This window comes from Crassostrea angulata, chromosome 7 (assembly GCF_025612915.1).
Source record: "Crassostrea angulata isolate pt1a10 chromosome 7, ASM2561291v2, whole genome shotgun sequence".
Classification (NCBI taxonomy): domain Eukaryota; kingdom Metazoa; phylum Mollusca; class Bivalvia; order Ostreida; family Ostreidae; genus Magallana; species Magallana angulata.
Genome location: NC_069117.1, coordinates 17,406,357 through 17,426,274, shown reverse-complemented (window position 1 = coordinate 17,426,274; position 19,918 = coordinate 17,406,357). Strand labels below are relative to the sequence as shown.

General features: G+C 33.7%; 1 protein-coding gene across 1 annotated transcript; it reads left to right on the top strand.

Moving 5' to 3' along the window:
* Positions 1 to 1,090: 1,090 nt before the first annotated feature.
* On the top strand, positions 1,091 to 18,597 carry LOC128155644 (uncharacterized). The gene is made up of 12 exons (XM_052817455.1): positions 1,091 to 1,246; positions 6,216 to 6,530; positions 7,467 to 7,739; positions 8,215 to 8,526; positions 8,879 to 9,095; positions 9,402 to 9,496; positions 9,978 to 10,091; positions 10,691 to 10,730; positions 10,834 to 10,940; positions 11,501 to 11,549; positions 11,679 to 11,944; positions 17,328 to 18,597. Exons 1-12 carry the CDS (start codon positions 1,183 to 1,185, stop codon positions 17,366 to 17,368), a joined length of 1,893 nt encoding a protein of 630 aa, XP_052673415.1. The 5' UTR covers positions 1,091 to 1,182; the 3' UTR covers positions 17,369 to 18,597.
* The last annotated feature ends 1,321 nt before the right edge of the window (positions 18,598 to 19,918 follow it).

Sequence of the window (19,918 nt, the reverse complement as noted above, 5' to 3'; positions counted from 1 at the left end):
AATAATTAGATATAAATGCGAGAAATAATACTGACAGGAATAATCAATTTAATAGTCTTCATTTCAAGGATAAAAGAATACGAAAGTAACATACATGTACATGATGTAACATACGATACTCATTAATTTTGTACATTATTTTTTTTCATTGAAATTTGGCTGAGTCGACCGGGAAAACTACTGCAATGTCTATTATTATACATATACAATTAGCAAAACCATCGTTTAAAAGCGTACACAAAATTTATAATAAATTATAAAATCGGACCAGCCAGCTTTAACTATATTTGATTCCTGCAGATAAGTGTCTTTTCGCACAAAATATAAAATCGCTGACTGCATTATATAATATTAACTTCGTTACATATAGAATTACTGGCAACTCAATTATTCTAAACATCCATCGTTGACCATGTAATATTTACGTGATATAAGAATTCTTAATCATAATAATCATGCGAAAATGGATCACTGAATCGGTCATAAGTTAACAACATATCGTAAATATTGTGCAAATATAAAGTAGCAAAATTATAGCGAGTCATTAATTGAAATACCTCAAACCCCACTGATTAAATGTATTTTGTGTCTACTTTATTTCGTTTTTTTAATTTACACGACATTTGAATTGTTAAAAAAATCATGATGAGAACCAACTGAAATATCATAAGAAAACGTAAAGAGAGCATGTCCTTGTATATCAGAAAAAAATACTACAGTAGTTGGTACTATAGATTGCTATATGTGTACTAAACATACCGTTATATAAAAGGAATTATGTGGGGTTAAATGTAAAATGTCCAGGATGAATTCAAGTGACACTTCTTTTCTCGTGTACTATACGGAACTCATAAAACATAACATGGTGAAAATATTGAATTCTTAATTAAAGGTCGATTATTAATAACTGGTTGATTCTGGAAGGGACGGTTGGCATATTATAAGTATAAAGTGTTCGTGAGAGAGAGAGAGAGAGAGAGAGAGAGAGAGAGAGAGAGAGAGAGAGAGAGATTTGAAGAACGCGCGTAAATCTATGTCTTGATAACAGAGAAGATTATGACAGACTTTAAATCGTTGGTATTTTAAGCTGCTTCGTAAACTGAAGTTTAGATTTAACTTCCTGTTTGCATGGTCGGTTAGAATCCTCATAAGAAAACACGGATAGAATTTGAATACTTCTAAATGGGAACCGGGGTTTTCACGTACTCAGTCTACCTGTTTGTGATTCTGGAAATTATATCCACAGGTAATTAAACATGTAAAATTAGAATAAGCTGACGGCTTGATATTTTTATTTACCTTGAGAAGCGAGATTTAAAAATAGCATGGTCTGTTATGCTCTCTCTCTCTCTCCCCCCGGTTCACCCTCCCCCCTCTCTCTCTCTCTCTCTCTCTCTCTCTCTCTCTCTCTCTCTCATATTAATCAATAAGAACATTAGAAAATTATTCTTTGAAAGAGAAGTAGTCGTATCAGTTTAAAGAAGTTATAATTGTTTTTCATTGTTGGATCAAATCTTAAGAAAAAACTTCCAATTTCCCATTAATTAATCTATAACCGCTTTAGAACTGGGTTGGTTTTATATTACATGTATTGTACATGCATTTGTTTTTCGTTCATTCAAGATAGAAATCTCCTTTTAATCATAGCAATAATAAGCGGAAGTAAAAAGATAACGTCTCTTGAGGTTGTTGGTGGATATCTTCTTTAATTTTATACAAATTTCTTTACATGATTTATTATTTTTTTGATTGATTGTTTGAAACTGGTTATAAGAAAAAGGCGTCTTAATATTAATTTTTAAAACCCTATAACGCTTGCATATTTGCCTTTACCCCCTTTTTCTCATTCATATCGGGTCAATCAAATTCCAAACATAATACATGTTTTCTGTTTGTTGATTGAGTCGTATAGTCCAATCCACACTTTGCAAAAGTTGTTCCCCTTTGCGAGGTCAACCCAAAGGTCAAAAGGGAAAAAACAACTTTTCCCTTCTTTATGCAACCAAATATTTGGGCGTCCTGTGAAGAAATTTCTTGGAATTTAATTTAGTCCTTCGATGTGTGGGTTGCCCCAACTTGGGGCAATAAAATTCACAGCGGAAACAGATTTCTAATGTCAAATGACAAAGTTACAACCCTCCAAACTACAAAGGCTACTGTGAGAAATATATGGGTTTTTCCCCAAAGATGGCGACCAAGGGACATAACTTTTGTAAAGTGTGGATTGGTCTATTCTGTATGAAATTCTTCGGTTTTGCTGCTAACGATGGAGATGGTAATAATAATAACTGTTTCCCCCTAAACGACATTGGATAAGTTGTCAAAAGTATCTATAAATCGAACAAGGAAGTTTGCCCAGGATGACCCCATTCTACTTTTTTTTAATGCATTGATAATGAAGTCACGAGGTACACCATTTTTGTTCCTTCTGTATCGGAAATAGGCACTGGTATACTTTTAATTTGTTTAAACTGATTTGAAGAGGGATGTTACCACTTTTGCCTTGCGTCGCTTAAATGTCGCACGACTGTTCACTTTAAAAATACTTAAATTAGTTATACCAATGTAATTTTTTTTATCCATATCGTTTTGTTTGCTTTTAAACAACACTGACCATATTTCAAAGTTAAAAAGTCTAAGCTAGGTAACATGGCTTAAATTTTACACGGAGTAGAAAACTGGTGAAACACTATTGTTGTCATTTGTTAAACGATAACGGTAAAGTACAAATGCCCACTGATTACAAGTATACAATTATATATAGAGACACGCCAGTCGTTATCAGCGTAGCCACGACTGGCCGGGTGTGTTTACACTTCACATACCACATATCATTTCTAAACATAACGTGAACCCATTTCAAACTGAACCAGGAAAAGAGCATTTGTATATACTGTATATGTTTTTGGTGGTTGTTGAATTGCAACTGCACTTCATCACAATTTTCGTTCCCCTTTAAGTGTTTATTTTCATTTTTGGCGTACCGTTTTGTAGACTATTTCAATATTCTAAGAGCCCTCAACTCGAACTGACGGTTTTTTTTTAAAAAGATGATACGACTCTGAATATGACATTTAATTAGTTATCCTACCATATCTTATTGTACAATTTAAGTCAATGGTTATATGACAAACTGCAGGTCATGAGTTCGAGACTTATAAGGCTTATTATATGTTACTGATGTATATATATGTATGAGTCGTTTCAGTATGCAATGTAAATAACAATATTTCTAATCTTTGTCATATCGCAAATTTTATTTAATCTCAAAAATGGAAAAACTGCAATTCCCTAATATCTTCATTTATACCCTTTCGTCTATCTTACTTGTACATGACTTTTTTTGTACGACATAATAAAGCTATCTTTTAAAAAGATGTTGGTTTTCCCCATCCAGACCAACTGACAATCTAAATGTTTCAAATTTTTTCGAACAATTTGAGCACTTTTTGTTAAGAGATACATTATTATTCCACATATATAGCAAATTTGAAAAATATATATATATATAGAAACCCACTAACTCGAGAGAAGGAACACAAACAACTTGAGTTTTTTTTTTTTATTTAAGCCTCATGCAGTAAATTCCTCTCACTTTTTTTTCCTTCTTGGTAAAATTCCAGAATTCTGACATACTATGCTTCATGTATATGATTTTGTCTATGTTCACTGATTGAATTATATCTTTTTGCATGTTTTAAAACAACCTGAGGCTTATCTCACTTATGCAAGTCCGATCTAACATCTTCTACAAACTAGACGATGATGTAATCTTGTATAATGCCCCCCCCCCCCCCCCCCCCCCCGTTCCCTGTGTACTACACTGACGCTTTCTTAAAACAATTCCCTGCTGGATTCAGTTTCTTCTTCATCTTGTTGTCTCCTTCAGAATCAAGTCTTACTAGAAGAACGGGAAGTTAGCTGTTCTTGCTGTACATGTACATTCGATAGCATGACTTATTCAATTTGGTTCATTTGGTTTAGGTCTGCTTTTGGGATTCAACAAATTTTCTTGAATTTTTTTTATTTTTTGGAAGGAATGTGTTATCCACGCTATTTTTCTTCCCTTTTCTTCCCTTCTCCATGTTCAGTGTTTACACGCAGTGGGAGCTATGTTCCTGGTAATTTTCTTATCTTTTACGACCGACTTATCCGTTATGATCATACATGTATTTACTTTGTCATCTGAATTCAAGTGAAGGATTTTTGGGTCCTACGTAATATTACATTATTTTAAAGTGTCCTCGTTTTGTGTTGATATTCATACATTGTTACACCCTCGAGAGAGGGACTTTTAAAAGTTAGTTGGGTGTCATATAGTTGGTCGGTAGTAGTTGTCCTTTAGTTGAGATTCCAGAATTTTCAGTCAATATACATGTATGTATGGTATAGTATATTTAAATGTAAATGTGGAGACTCTAATGAATTCTTAAAATTGACCATCATCGTTCATTTACATGATTATTTCTGTCAGGATACCCCAATACACGTGTGTCAGTGTTTATACTCGACAGAAATTAAACTGAAGTCCTAAATTATTGAAATGGGTTTGACGATTTAAACATATAGATTAAATTTTTATCCTTGTAAATATAATCGTCTTTATTGATTGGTCAGTGATTTTATGTCACAAGATGACCTAGGTCTCGTGTTCGAATATCTTAGAGTTTTTCGATTCTATAAAATTTATGTTTATCTTTACTCCGTATCTTTAATTGATAACGTCTTGTCCTTATTCAGATTACAAACACCCGTGTAAAAAATTCCTGAGATCCTGATTCAGAGTCTATACTAGTGTGAACTATTTCTAAGTTGTAAAAAAGATTTTCTTAAATGCATACTGTATATGGACATAGTGTAGAAAGGTCCCTAAAAACCAAAATGGCGATCGAATGTTGTCCCTTTGCATTTGAACTCATCTGATCCTGAGCCTCGAGCTTTAAGGAGAACAGGCAACAGGCAATCTTACATTTGAAAGAATCACATAGAAGCTATTTCATGCAAATTTAATATAAATTGAAGTTAATATATACCTATCGTAATCGCCTGGACCGAAAGGGACCACGGTTTGACGGGGTTTAAAAATAAAAATAGTTAATATTTTGTACATATTTGGGTAGCTAGTTTGACATCATTGCTCAAACCTTTAATTCCAGCGTCGGTGTCTATCAAGAAGGTTGTATGAGGATGTTGGTCGCGTAGATCTTCAGCTTTAAACCTTTTAACCATCTGGCCTCATGATCATGACGCAATTTCAGACTTAAGTCAAAATTTTAATCAGTCATTAACATCTGGTTTATCATGAAATGAGGATTGAAATTTCTTAATAACAACGTTATATCAAGACAATTTTAATAGCATATCAATTGTCAATGTCTCCAATCAAGAGACAGTAAGACAGTTTACAATTTCGACTTAAGTCAAAGTTTGCTTCATGATCCTGTGGCCTGCATGGGTGATGTTTTTGAATTATTTGCAATTCAAACAAAAACAAACATTACTGAAAAGTTTTGTTAGGGTATCTCTATCCAATGACGACAAAAAAAACCCCTTACCAAGAATAATACGAAAATTTTACCATAATTCACTCAGATAAAAGATAAAAAGAGCAAGAGAATGTGTAACATAGGGAGTTTCCAAACAAAAAAGCCTATAAGCACTATCCTTACTGTTAATCTTCTAATCTTTATCCAAAAATGCATGCGCCGATACCCATTTTTCAATTATTGATGGTCGAACGGTTTGAGGCGATACTTTAATCACTATCTATTAATTCCATTACGTGATAAAAATGGACACCACATATTTACCTATAAAAAGTCAACCTTATACTAACTGTTTTGTAACGAAAGTCCGGTTTATACACCCAAACTACAATCCATTTCCTTTGGTGAATAACATGTTGTTTTTTTAAAATATGAATATGACAGTCACACGCTCCGTTGAAAAAATATCGCATCTAAATAACATTTGGTCCAAAAGGTATGTGGATTTCAATTACAGGATACAGATTTTATAAAATAAAAAACCGGAAGAGAACAAAAACTATGGGTACCTCCAGTGATCGAATCATTTGTACTCACATCGTTAGGTACAACATGTACCTGCCATATACATGTATGTAGGTAAACGTGATATGTTACATACAGTTTTAAGTGCACATGGTTAAAATATTAACGTGCTTTTAATGCCATTTTCTCTTTTTTTTTCTACAGATGCTTGTAGCCCACGGCAATCTGATTCATCATTCCTGACCAAAGAGGTTGGTTCTAGCCATCAGTTTTTTTGCTCGTATTCGTCATGCAGCGAAAACCAAATACTTTCCTGGAGAGTGGACGGCGTAGCCCCAAGCTCTAACCTTGTCACTACGAGTTACAGTACAGGTCTCTCCTCCAGTAATTCAACCATATACAACGGAACCAGCAGCTTTACATACACTCCTACAAGGCCGACCAGTTCCAGTAAGAACACTGTCACGGTCACCTGTCAAGCAGGGTCAAGGACAGCGTCCGTCAACGTAACCATAAACTGTGAGTAATCTCCCTGTATGGCTTTATACACGTACTTACATATAAAACACAATACATGTATGTATAATGTGTATATTTATTTATGAGAACATGTATTTCATTGTGTACCTCTTTGCCATGTGTTAAATTTCTTTTTTGAAATTCTGGCATTTCGCAGCTTGGTTTTGCCTGTGAAGTTGAGAAAACCATATTAAGTGAATATAACATTTAGAGTCGTATAAACAAATCACGTAATCAATATTAAAATATATAAACATTTAATTGATTTGAATGAGATAACAATGCATGTATATTAACAACAAATGTACCATTTAAATATAAGACCAAACACATTGACTAGGCCATTCAGCAATTCAACCCAACCAAAAACTACACCTTGAAAAAAAGTATTAAAAACATTATTTTTAGTACATGTAAATTAGTGCATAAAGTATACATGTAACTAGTGAGTACTGTTGTAAACGTATACACTGGCGTCGGAAGCAAATTGAAAGGGGGGGGGGGGGGGGCTAGACTGATCCTCAGAAATATTGAGAGAAAAATCCTAATTCCCAAAATCATGAAAATCTTAATACCTACTGTGCCTATGACTTCAACTTCTCAATCTTTCAAGGTACATTAAGGAACAATTATATTTCCTGCGAAAAAAAGTGGGGAGGGGGCTGAACCCTCTATTGTACTATGTGCCTAATGGTTAGGTCTAACTTTCCTATGGTATAAGAAGAGTTCATTCTACACATACACGGCAGCTCGCCAAACATGAACTTTAGAGGTAAATAGGTAATGTATGTACATGTACATTAATGGCTTTCTCCCCCCGATTTCTAATAATACCAGCTCAAAAACAGAGTCTGGGGCTCGTAATATAAGGTGTACTTAAGTCTAAGACATGCCGATCTTTTGAATTGCTAAACACGATTCATTTAATATGTGTAGATGGACCCGACAACCCTGTTTTAAACACAACTGGTACGCTAAACGTTACCGAGTACAATTCGACGCCCCACATTACATGCCAATCCAGCTGTAACCCTCAATGTGATTACAAGTTTTCCAAAAATTTCCAAAGATCAATCAGATCGTCCGGAAGCTTTGGTATTTTTTACGAAAGCTCTGTAAGAAGAAATGATGACGGGATTTACAGATGCATCGCTACCAACAAGGTTGGTAACAGAACTTCCAGCGGGAGCTTCCGTCTCAACGTCCTATGTAAGTTTCCATTATATTTCTGCCCATGCTTTCTCAATCATATATGTATGTATAATTTTTATGTACATGTGATTCAGTACATCTACATGTATTTTGAACAGTCTAATTTAAATAAAACATGTATATCCGCTTATATACGATACATGTATGTCTAGCGTATTTGCAGAGGAGCGGATATATTTATAATATTAATTTAGTTTGATTGGTATCTTGGGCTGAACTTTTCCTGACTTTAAGTATGATTTTAAACTATTTTGGATATTTTTTGAAGACTTATAATTAATTTTCTGAGCTTCATCAAAAATTGCACAACTCAGAACATCGATGTCCTTTACCAAGTATTTGATATATATTTTGTTCCCAAAATATACATGTTCATGGTCATCCTTACAAGAAGGCACATGGGCATTATTTTGTTTTAGAAAAATCTGAAATTTGACTGAAATAATGGATTCGGTGTTTTTTTCTTCTTTAGATCCACCAGCTTTCATATTGACCCGCTCGCCGTCCAGTGGGCAAGTTGAGGAGGGAACGTCCGTCAGTTTCTCTTTTCGCGCAACAGAACCTGGTAATCCCTCCACCTATACCTTCAGAGAATGTGATCACTCTGTAGACGGAACGTCTCTTAGAAATATCCCCTACAGCGAAGTACCATCTAGGATCAGCTTCACTATTCAAAACGTATCGATAACAGACCGAGGAAGATACACCTGTAGAGTGACAAATAACATAACAAATCAAAATGGTGGTTCGATCGTCGAAGACTCGATCTCATTAGAAGTAAAAAGTAAGTATTTACAGAGCTTTGACATTTTATGTAGAACAAGCAAATTTGAAGAAATTATAATATGACACATTTTTCTGGATTTTTGAAGAATTTTTTTTTTGTGTAATATTTGTAATATTTTCTTCATTCAAATACTAGTATATATGTTGGTCGGAAAATGTTATGTTTACTGAAAATAAAAATTATATTCATTGTTCAGACTATTAGCAATAGTTACATGTACTAAGATCATTCGTATATACTGAAAGTTTATTAAATGTATCTTAGTAACACTTGTACTTTTTTACAAATTGATCAATTATATTCATTTCATCATTTAATTTTTATTTCATTTTTCTTTTTCTATATACAGCTCCTCCTTTGATTTTAATGAAAACGAAAACTGTGCGTAGATCTGGCAACAATTTCAGCTTGAGTGTTGATTTTATAAGTTTAACATATGTCCCAGAGGTTCACTGGTTCAGGGTCATGGAAGGACAAACGGGGGAAACCGCTGTTAACAACGAAATAAATAGAATCTCTTATGCGATCGTTAAAAATAATATTACATTCAGCATTCCAAGCTACATGTACGTAAACTCTGGATATGATGAATAATTTTATCTTCGCTAGCCAAGGGTTTTCGGTCCACTCTGCTCCCCATAAACATATGGGGAGCAGAGTGGACCGAAAACCATTGACTAGCGAAGATGTGAATAATTATACAGAATCTATAATAATTACATGAATATAAAAAAAGGTATATATTTTATTACAATAAAAAGGGTTTACGAATCTGGAAGTAAAACGAACCATTATTGGTAACCTTGCTGATAAAACTTATTCGGATAAGTATATGCATTTCTTTTTTTCTTTCATTTTATATTACCTTTCAGAACCAAACTAAATACACGTTATCCAGGTCGATATATTTCATATATCAAGAATTATATGGGTGCAGAGATCGTGGAATATGTTGCTGGTTCCAATGGTATCTATCTATCTATCTATCTATCTATCTATCTATCTATCTATCTATCTATCTATCTATCTATCTATCTATCTATCTATCTATCTATCTATCTATCTATCCATCCATCTATCCATCTATCTATCTATCTATCTTTTAACCATACAGAATATTTGTTAACATTGTGTAAAGCGCAAAGAGAATTACATAATAGTCTGCAAAATTATAACAATTTAACAAAATTATTAGTGTAAGTTTTATTTAATTTTTTTTTTATCAATTAAGGTGTACTGTCAGTAAATTATGTTTATTTAAATTAATTTTGATATAGAATCATAATGTACGTATGTATTATATTTTGCTTGTTAGCTGTATTAAAATTGTTCGGGTGTTGTTGCTAGCTGCATATCTAAACATAGTTCTGTATTGAATATTTAAAAAAAAAAAAAACCAATATTTTTTTTCACAATGTGATATACCTATATACCCGTTTCATGTTTAGGCTCAAGTGATGACCAAACAGAGACATCAACAGCTCTGGTAGTAGTGGGCTCTTTGTTTCTGGTACTAGGTATTATTTGTCTGGGCGTGGCAGTCTTTCTGTACTATAATCTGAGTGAGTACTGTATTTATTGGATAAACTGTTACTGACATTCTAAAATATCTTATGTATGTTTTGTAATGCCTCAATCACAAACTGCCGGATAACGCTTGTAACAGATCTCTCATGAATGAGAAAACTGCGACAAATGTATGTTGACACACCACTGATGAAAGACACTGCTGTTAGTCGCACGTGTCCAATGGAAGTCAACGTTAATGGAGGCAGACTGGTCAAGTACAGGACATGAACCCCAAAAATTCCAAACAAATTGCATTTTTCTACCGTCCTTTAAGCAGCCTCCTTAGTCAATTGGAGTCCGTTCCAAGTTCTGAACAGTTCAGTATTTTCCTCAGGGTAACACCGTCTTTACTGGAACTCACTCTGTCCCTCAAGATAGGAGTGGGGGCCTATGTGTTGATTTTTTTTATATTTTAGGGAAGCGTTATTCAGTTAGATGTGACTGAGAATTGTAAATTGAGAATAAAATGTAATATTTAACTAATTAAACATGTCACGACGAGATTTATATATACATACTTGCAATATAGTTGTATAGTTACATGTTTAAATGAAGATTAATATTATATACATTTGCTTGTTTTTTTTCAAAGAGAAGACCAGGGAAAAGGTATATAAGGAAAGACACGCCTCGTAAGTTCTTCTAGATCAATTTAAGGACTTTTACTATGTATGGATAACTTTGTATAAATTCATTACAGATTGACAAATTGAAAATTAAGAAATTTAAATGTAGGTTGTTTATTCTACCACCTGCGAGTGCGTTGAATCCATCCAGAAACGAAAACGTCGAAGGGGAGGTAAATCCTATGGATGTGGAACTCACCATACAGAGAGATGAAGGTACGAACGATGTGCAAGGCGTTCACTGACTTCTTAGGACAATAAACACATACTCTATTTTCAGTTTTTGATTATTTAAAAATGGCATTTGCTCATTAAATTGTCTCCGTTTGGCGTTACGAATAATTTAAAAAGAACAACAACTTCTTTGGTTTTTATTCTGACTTAAAATTAATTCTATTACATGTTCTTTGGTGAACCAAAAATATCAAAAGGTAATTTCTGTAAAGTTATGAGCCGGTACTTGATATCCATATATTATATATTCGCCTATCATACCAAACAAATTGTGATATTAAGGCAGATAAATTCAAAACTTTTTTACTGTATTGTTAATCCTTAATTGTAATATACGTGTACAAATATGACTTCTGTTATACATGTTTTGAGATACGTCTTTTAATTACTTTCTTTCTCCCTGTATGGCTGTATTACATCTAACAATTTATATCTATGTTTATTATGTATATTTGTTCCTTCTGTAACAATATATTTTGTAGAGCTAATAAACTAAACTTGAACATGATGTTGTATTAATACTCCGTTTTATTTTCTCTTAGATTCATCGCCAGGTATTGTTGCTCCTAGTCTCCCTACCCCATCGGTCGAGTAAGTATCCAAATCACACACAAAGTTAAAGATTCACCACGCAAGAGTTTATTATTGTATTTTGAATGTACATGTATATATGCTATTGCTATTGCAGTTATCAATGGTGTTCTTTTTTACCCTTTTTAGTAAAAAATGCAAAGAAAGGAAACAAAATGACGAGGGAGCGTTGTATGAAAACACTGAAATGAAGACGTCGTCGGACAACAAATACGTCACCCTTACGACCGATCAGCCCCCAGTGCCGCTCTACGAGACACCCCTCACTCTAACAGACGAATTCAAACTCAAATTTAACAAAAAAGATAAACATCCGTATGCAAACGAAAAACCAAAAAAGCAAAAGAAACCGGACACGAAGGTCAAAAGCTATGCAAATATTAATTTTAGGAAAGGTAAGAACAGTGATTGTTTTATACGTGTAGTAGATATCTTATACTTGTTTTAGATTTTTTATTACCCGTACTTGAATTTTATTGCAGGTGCTTGAATTCGTGAGAAGTTCACTTTTAGTTTGTATTGGTTTCATAACATACAGTGTACATGGCGTCAATATCATAATCTTTTCCTCAACCTTAAATCTGAAAGCTATCCTTTTGGTTAGGAGTTCTATTCCAATACATACAACTATTGAAACTGATATGTTCCAATCTCAAGTTTGCACAATTAGGCAAACTATGTACATGGAAATAATGAACAAGAGAAGGGGATGGGGTTCTACAAACGTTAAATTCACGAACCTTGGATGAGCTTTTGATGCTTGTGCAGCTTTACTGAGCATGAAATGTAAATGATAGAATTGATTACTTTGAAATGTACTCCTTTTCTCTCGTACATATCGGATAAACTAATCTATTGGTAGGTTAAGAAAGAAAACTTCTACCATAGTTATGATATTTACGACTTCTCAGCTGGGGCTGTTCTAATTGGCAGGGCTTTATTGTTTATTGTGTGCCAATACCTAGGAATCTTCTTCTCAACTCCTTGTCATGTAGCTGAGTGCATTACAATGAGGATGAGGAAGGAGGAGTGTTATACCAAAAGAGTGAAATTCATGACCCCTTTGGTGTGGGGCTCAGCTGATTGACTGGGGATCCTTATAGACCTTATCACTTTTGTGACAATGTAATTTGATTGTAATGCTAAGTATTGGAGGCATCTTTAATACCCCCTTTTCTAAATAGACAAAAACTTCTCTTTAGAAATGAGAACCGCATGCCTTAGACTGAAGTCATTCACACCCGTATATACATGTAACTAAAGCCTCGCCCTTTTCTAAGTAAAACTGTTCGTCCGTTAACTTTACCCATTAATTTAACTGATAAAAATTGAATGAAATCCCATCCATGATTATTTTATATATATCATTAATTGATGAGTGGGGTAGTACCTTCCCATTCATCCCGAGAATCACATACTAGTACATTTTTTATGCCCCGCCATGAAATACTAGTAGTCGGAACATATAGTGTTACGTTCTTCTGTCATTCCGTTTTCATTCACTTTCCGATCATTATCTCTACAACCGTTGCACACATTCAACTCAATTTGATAGATGGATGTGTCATGTGAATATTCAGGTTGAGTTTGAATTTATTTCCCTCCGATGGTTTTTAGCTCACCTGAGCTGAAAGCTCAAGTGAGCTATTCTGATCACATTTTGTCCGTCGTCCGTCTGTCCGTCCGTCTGTCCGTCCGTCCGTCCGTCCGTCTGTCCGTCTGTAAACTTTTTACATTTTGAACTTCTTCTCTAAAACCGCTTATCCAATTTCAACCAAATTTGGCACAAAGCATCCTTATGGGAGGGCGAATATAAATTGCAGAAATAAAAGTCCGATCTGCATTCAAAGCGGAGAAAACCTTGAAACTGTAGAAAAAGGGGGGTGCATTTTTAAAAATCTTCTTCTCAGGAACTACCGATGCAAATTCAACGCAGTTTAGCATAAATTATCCTTATGGGAAGGAAAATATAAATTGCAAAAATTAAGGTGTAATTCTGTTTCAAATTTGAGTTATTACGAAAATAATAATAAAGGAAAGGCGTGTTTCAATCAGTTTAATAGCTTCGGGTTCGGCATGCGGTAAAATTATTCCATACTTCTAAAACGAGGTTCTTTGTTTCAAGCAGCCATGACATTATACGAAAAAGGGTCGATCGGACTATGATGAAATTGCTTGTTGTGCAACAGTTCGCGTATGAAGGGAAATTTTGAAACATGCAAAATATATTAGTGCCGATTTTGTGAAGTAAATTGAGGCTAAATATTTCAATGCGTTGACAGTTTTCACACATGACGTTGGTGTTAGCTTGTTCTGATTTTCGTTTCGTTTTCATTATTTATGCTTTGTAACCTGGAAACTATCGTCTGTATTTCGTGATTTTTACGTATCAAATCAAACAGAGACTTCGGTAAAGCAAACAGTTAACTGTTTTCCTGCGCAAATTAAGCAAAATCTGATGTAGGGGTACTGAAATACAATTCATTCTATCGGTAATTCGGCATTATCTTTTGCGTAATGGAAGATTAAATTAATGCAATAGGTTTTGTTGAGATGCTCGGCATTTTCTCGAGTTTATTCAGTTTAAATAGAGTTTGATATCGCTGACGGAAATATGTAGGTATATACATGTATCATATATATGATTCATTTCGAAAAAATAAATTGTGTTCTTTATTTGTTATACATGTAGTGCATGTTTCTTGTGTTTAATTGTTTACAATTTCTATTTACTAACCATATTTGAGTGTTAAACTTCGAATTATAAGCAAGATACATAGATTTGCTCACAATTCTATGTTTGTACACAGATCTTAAAAACTAAAGATTAAAAAAGTAAAAAAAATGTCAATATTTATTAAGAAAAATTTCAAAGTCTGTTCTTCCAGAAACCAACTTTAACAACTTATTGTATTGTAAACTTAACACCTTTTTAGCTCACCTGAGGGTGGGCCACAATGGGGGGTCGAAGTTTAACATAGGAATATATAGAGTAAATTTTTAAAAATCTTCTTCTCAGAATCTAATCAGCCAGGAAAGCTGAAACTTGTGTGAAAGCATCATCAGGTAATGTAGATACAAATTTGTGAAATTTATGACCCCCGGAGGTAGGATGAGGCCACAATGAAGGATCGAAGTTTTACATAGGAATATATAGAGTAAATCTTTAAAAATCTTCTTCTCAGAAACTAATCGGCAAGGAAAGCTGACACTTGTGTGGAAGCATCCTCAGGTAGACTAGATTCAAAGTTGTGAATATTATGACCCCCGGGGGTAGGGTCGGGCCACAATGGGGGTCGAAGTTTAACATGAATATATAAAGTAAATCTTTAAAAAATCTTCTTCTCAGAAACTAATCGGCCAGGAAAGCTGACACTTGTGTGGAAGGATCGTCAGGTAGTGTAGATTCAAAGTTGTGATAATTATTACCCCAGGGGTACGGTGGGGCCACAATGGTGGGTCGAAGTTTTACATAGGAATATATAGAGTAAATCTTTAAAAATCTGCTTCTCAGAAACTAATCAGCCAGGAAAGCTGACACTTGTGTGGATGCATTCTCAGGTAGTGTAAATTTAAAGTTGTGAAAATCATGACCCCCGGGGGTAGGGTGGGGCCACAATGGGGGATCGAAGTTTAACATCTTTAAAAAACTTCTTCTCAGAAACTAATCAGCCGGCAATGCTGAAACTTGTTCGGAAGCATCCTCAGGCAGTGTTGATTCAAAGTTGTTAAAATAATAACCCCTTGGGGTAGAATGGGGCCACAATGGGGGGGGGGGTCGAAGTTTTACATAGGAATATATAGAGTAAATCTTTAAAAATCTGCTTCTCAGAAACTAATCGGCAAGGAAAGCTGAAACTTGTGTGGAAGCATCCTCAGGTAGTGTAAATTCAAATTTGTGAAAATCATGACCCCCGGAGGTAGGGTGGGGCCACAATGGGAGGTCGATTTTTTACATAGGAATACACAGAGTTAATCTCAAAAAATCTTCTTCTCAGAAACTAATCAGCCAGGAAAGCGGACACTTGTGTGAAAGCATCCTCAGGTAGTGTAGATTCAAAGTTGTGAAAATCATGATCCCCAGGGGTAGGGTGGGGCCACAATGGGAGGGTCAAAGTTTAACAAAGGAATATATAGGGTAAATCTTTAAAAAAATCTTCTCAGAAACTAATCAGCCAGATGATTCTTCATAATTGTTAAGACTTTGGCCCCAGGACTATTGGCCTCCCGAGAAGGTTCAGAGTTTGATGTACGTTTATATCCCTTATATAAATTATATTGTTAAGGATCTTTTTGAGAACTGCAATACTCAACATATGATATGACTATAAAATCATCCTGTTAGAAAAGGGACTAATGATTATAAACATAAGAATATTCAAAGGAAAAAAAGGGTTTTTAATTATACAGGATCTACATGTATTATTATACATTGTCCAGATAGTTTGTATTATGACTCCATTAAGCTGATTTTATCATACCTATTGTTCCTCAGGTGAGCGATGTGGCCCATGGGCCTCTTGTTGACAATTATGCCCCTTGAAGTTAAGATAAAAGGAAAAAAAAAATAGAAATTCTCTCCAACATTTGAAGTGATGCATATATAAAGCTGATATTTCATATATAGATTATTTACTAGAAAATACAGGTCGAGTTTGAATTTTGTTCTGGTCCGATGGTTTTTTTGAGTTAAGCCTCTAGCACTGAAGAAAATTAAGAGACTTTTCAGGGATACATAAATGTAGCTTCTTTTGAAGTCAAACACGTTAACATTTTAAATTTTGTCTGTCTGCGGTGGAATTCGTGGCGTTACTACATATTTAGTTTCTTCAATAATTGCCAAATTACTTGTAAAATACAAGACTTTGACCCGTGCGTGCACAGGTTTATACCAGTAATGTAGCAAAAAATTGCAGAATCGTCCCAAAACGATTATTGTAGAAAATTAATGAAGCTGCATTGAAAATAAAAGTCAAATTATTCATAACTAACCATTTTTGAGGCTGTAAATACCTTTCATCTAAAAAAATAATTCATACTAATGAAGAATTCAACACATTTTACCAACGTTGTTACTCGCTTCAAATTTGCACACCATGTTCACATTCGGAACTCTCGGAATGTTTATATTTAACGGACTGAGTTAGAGTTATCTCCCGTATTTTCTTTCATGAACAGAATACATGTATATAGCAAACTTTTCCTGAAAATTGACACCTATTTGCATTATCGTTTCTGAGTTTAAACATGCAAATGTGATTTTGTGGAAACATAAACTAAAGTGCATCCAGTGATTTAGCGTGAATGTAATGCGCATGCGCAAGATTGTAAAAACCGAAAAATTCAAACGATTTCTGGATTTTTCAAAGGAATTTTCGTTGATTATTAATTAGCGAAGCCTGTTTGAGAAAAAAAGAAAAACATACTGGTAATATTCAAGTACCAATGTTGTTAAAATATATAAAACAAAAGACAGCACTCGCCCGATATTAAAGCCCCAAAATTCGAGTCTATTATTTTAATATAGTAGTATAGATAATGCTCAGACCTCATACCATGATTCCATACTTTTTCTATTCCAGTGTCAAAAACATCTGGTAATAGTTACCGTAGTAGCCTTATGGTCACCCAACCCATCTTGCATAAACTTATTAACTAATCTTGACATTCGATGAATACTCAATGGAATTAATATTGAATCGTACTTGGATGACTAATAAAACCCACACTTTTTTAGTTTTTCCTTTCATCTAAGGCTAATTTTTTTATCACTTTCAGGAAAAGCAAAGACGTATGAAAACCACGAGCCAGGATCCTAGCAACATGCATATGATTTAAATGATATTTAAGTCAGTGGACTTTAGCCAGTAATATCGCGTACGACCTACAAATGAAACAGGATGGTAACAATACTGGTACATACCTTATAAGAACATTCTCAAAAGTCGTGTGCAACATAGTTAAGTTCTGATATTGGTTGCCATAGTGAATTTTTAGAAGGAGATACATTTTATCAATTACCACTGCCAATAAAATGCTTTCTTTTCATGCAGGATATAAAGGTGGCGACATTGCAGAAAAAATACATAACCCGCGTTTTGTTTGCAATGATTGCTACTTTCATAATACGCATGAATAATCAAAGAAAGTATTTTATTGTTTATATTTACATCTTTCTTTTTAACAAATTAATGAATTGATTGAAAAAAAGTAAGAAAATTCACTAAATTATTGTTAATAAACATCAGTACGTTAGCTAAAAGAAGCAGCCAAATCGTCTCCTATGGGAATTGGAGTCGGACATCATCATGATTATTTCGTGCAGTCTTAAGTTTTTCTTAAGTTGATTAAAGTTTTGATCAATCTATATACGGGGCGTATAGATTCCAGTCCTGTCAGTTTCTACAAAGCTATGAATTGCAAATAATTTTCGAAAGAAATAGAGAAAATCATACATGGTAGATGTAAATATATGACATTATTTTACTTCAAACTGTCAAGGAAAATGAATGAATTTCTTTGAATATTTTTGTGAGCATTGTACACGTTCCTGTATTTCTTATACATGTATGTATACATGTATAAACATACATGTTATTTACACTTCCTTTAGTTACTTGTATATTAACTGAAAACTATTTATACAAATGTAATCGATGAAAAACTTATCATATTTATCTATAAAAATTGAACACCTTCTATATAACCTAAATCTTTGTGAGACGCACAGATTTATCTTTCACTCAATTTAGTTTTATCACACATGGATTTTGTAACCATTGATTCATCTGATAGTAGACTTTTGTTTCGAACATTCCATAATGTTTTCGCCCTCGCTTAAACGTATGTTCATCTGTTTAGAGCTATTGGTGAACTTTGCTGTCTATTGTTACATGTTATATATTACATAGTAGTATATCGTCATCGATGCCTTTCTCATGTCTTCCCATACGCCAAAGAATTCAAATTATTTATTTTATTTGTATTTTATAAACTGTGTCTTGAATTGATTATACATGTACAACGATTTTAAATTTGTTGCATTTCTGTTCAGATTTTCCTGTTTATACGACGTTTCACTTCGTTTTAAAGCAATTCGAATAACCACTTTTTATACTTAATCCATTAGCGTTTGTTTGATTGTCTGTAAACATACAACATTTTACAGTTTTGAAATCTCTTCAGCAACTACATGTTAATTGGGGCTACCCAGATATTGAAAGAAAATTAATTCGCAGAATTCGAGGCGACACAATGTTTTGGTTGGGAAAAAAGAAGAGAAATGTTGGCTCTAGTATTTCCCTTATTACTTTTGGCTGACCACGCATACCGAGTGTGTGGATTGGTCAATTAATGAAATGGGCGTTGTTTCAGTTCTGATTTTTGAACATGTTGAAGTCAAATAGTTCAACCACATAAAACAGACTCTAACTATAACTATAACTATATATATAACTATATATATATATTAACGATACACGATGTTTACAAAATATAGTATGTGATGCATAGCAATATTCACTTAATTTGGCATAATCAAAAATAACCCTGGAATTACATGTAGGAGCTTTAAAATGAAATTCAATGTAAAATGAAGCTTGAAAAGTACACAACTCAGAGAGTGGCTACACAATTTATATTTACAGGCGAGCCATTTTACACATGCTGTATTTGATACAGGAAAGCTATTAACAAAATACTTGTGTCAGAAGTCTCTGTTGTGGTCCATCAGCTTTTGTGTTTAACTTTGATATCGTTTGACAAGTCTTACGAATGCCTAAATGATTAACGTCTGTACAGTTAAACAGAAACAAAAAGTTATGCATAGCTAACTCTATATGCACCGCCTAAACACTGGAGATAATGATTAGTTAAACAATTTGTAATTACTGAAAAGAAAATCACCTCTTCATATACGTTAAATTGATCTAGCGCTTAAAAATATGGTTTTTTTTTAAACTTTAAATAAATATATATACGTATACATTTTGTAAAATAAAGAACTCGTCCGATGTTTTGCAGATTTGCAACAAACTAATTTTGAGAAATTTTATATATTTTATTTTCATTCGGTAAAGGTGATTACATTCAGTGCTACACCAAGATTCTTTTGAGAAGGTATTAGACAACACGTACATGTAGATGCTACATTATCCTTTAAGAATTCTTCCATAATTTTCTTCGTCATCAATGCATTCATGAGCTTGATAAGTTGGTTTTCATAATCCCGATGCTCAAGACATATTAATTAGTCTTTAGCAAATATTTGCAAAAAGAATATCGAGTTCTTTCCCTTTGCAAGATGAACCAAAAGTCATATATACATAGTAAATTCTTTTTTCATTTAGGCGTACGCGTCCTCTTTGATT

Coding starts and splice junctions, on each gene's coding strand:
- LOC128155644 (XM_052817455.1), top strand. CDS start 1,183: ATGGGAACCGGGGTTTTCACGTACTCAGTCTACCTGTTTGTGATTCTG. Junction 7,740..8,214: donor CTTCCGTCTCAACGTCCTAT/GTAAGTTTCCAT, acceptor TTTCTTCTTTAG/ATCCACCAGCTTTCATATTG. Junction 11,945..17,327: donor AAATATTAATTTTAGGAAAG/GTAAGAACAGTG, acceptor TATCACTTTCAG/GAAAAGCAAAGACGTATGAA.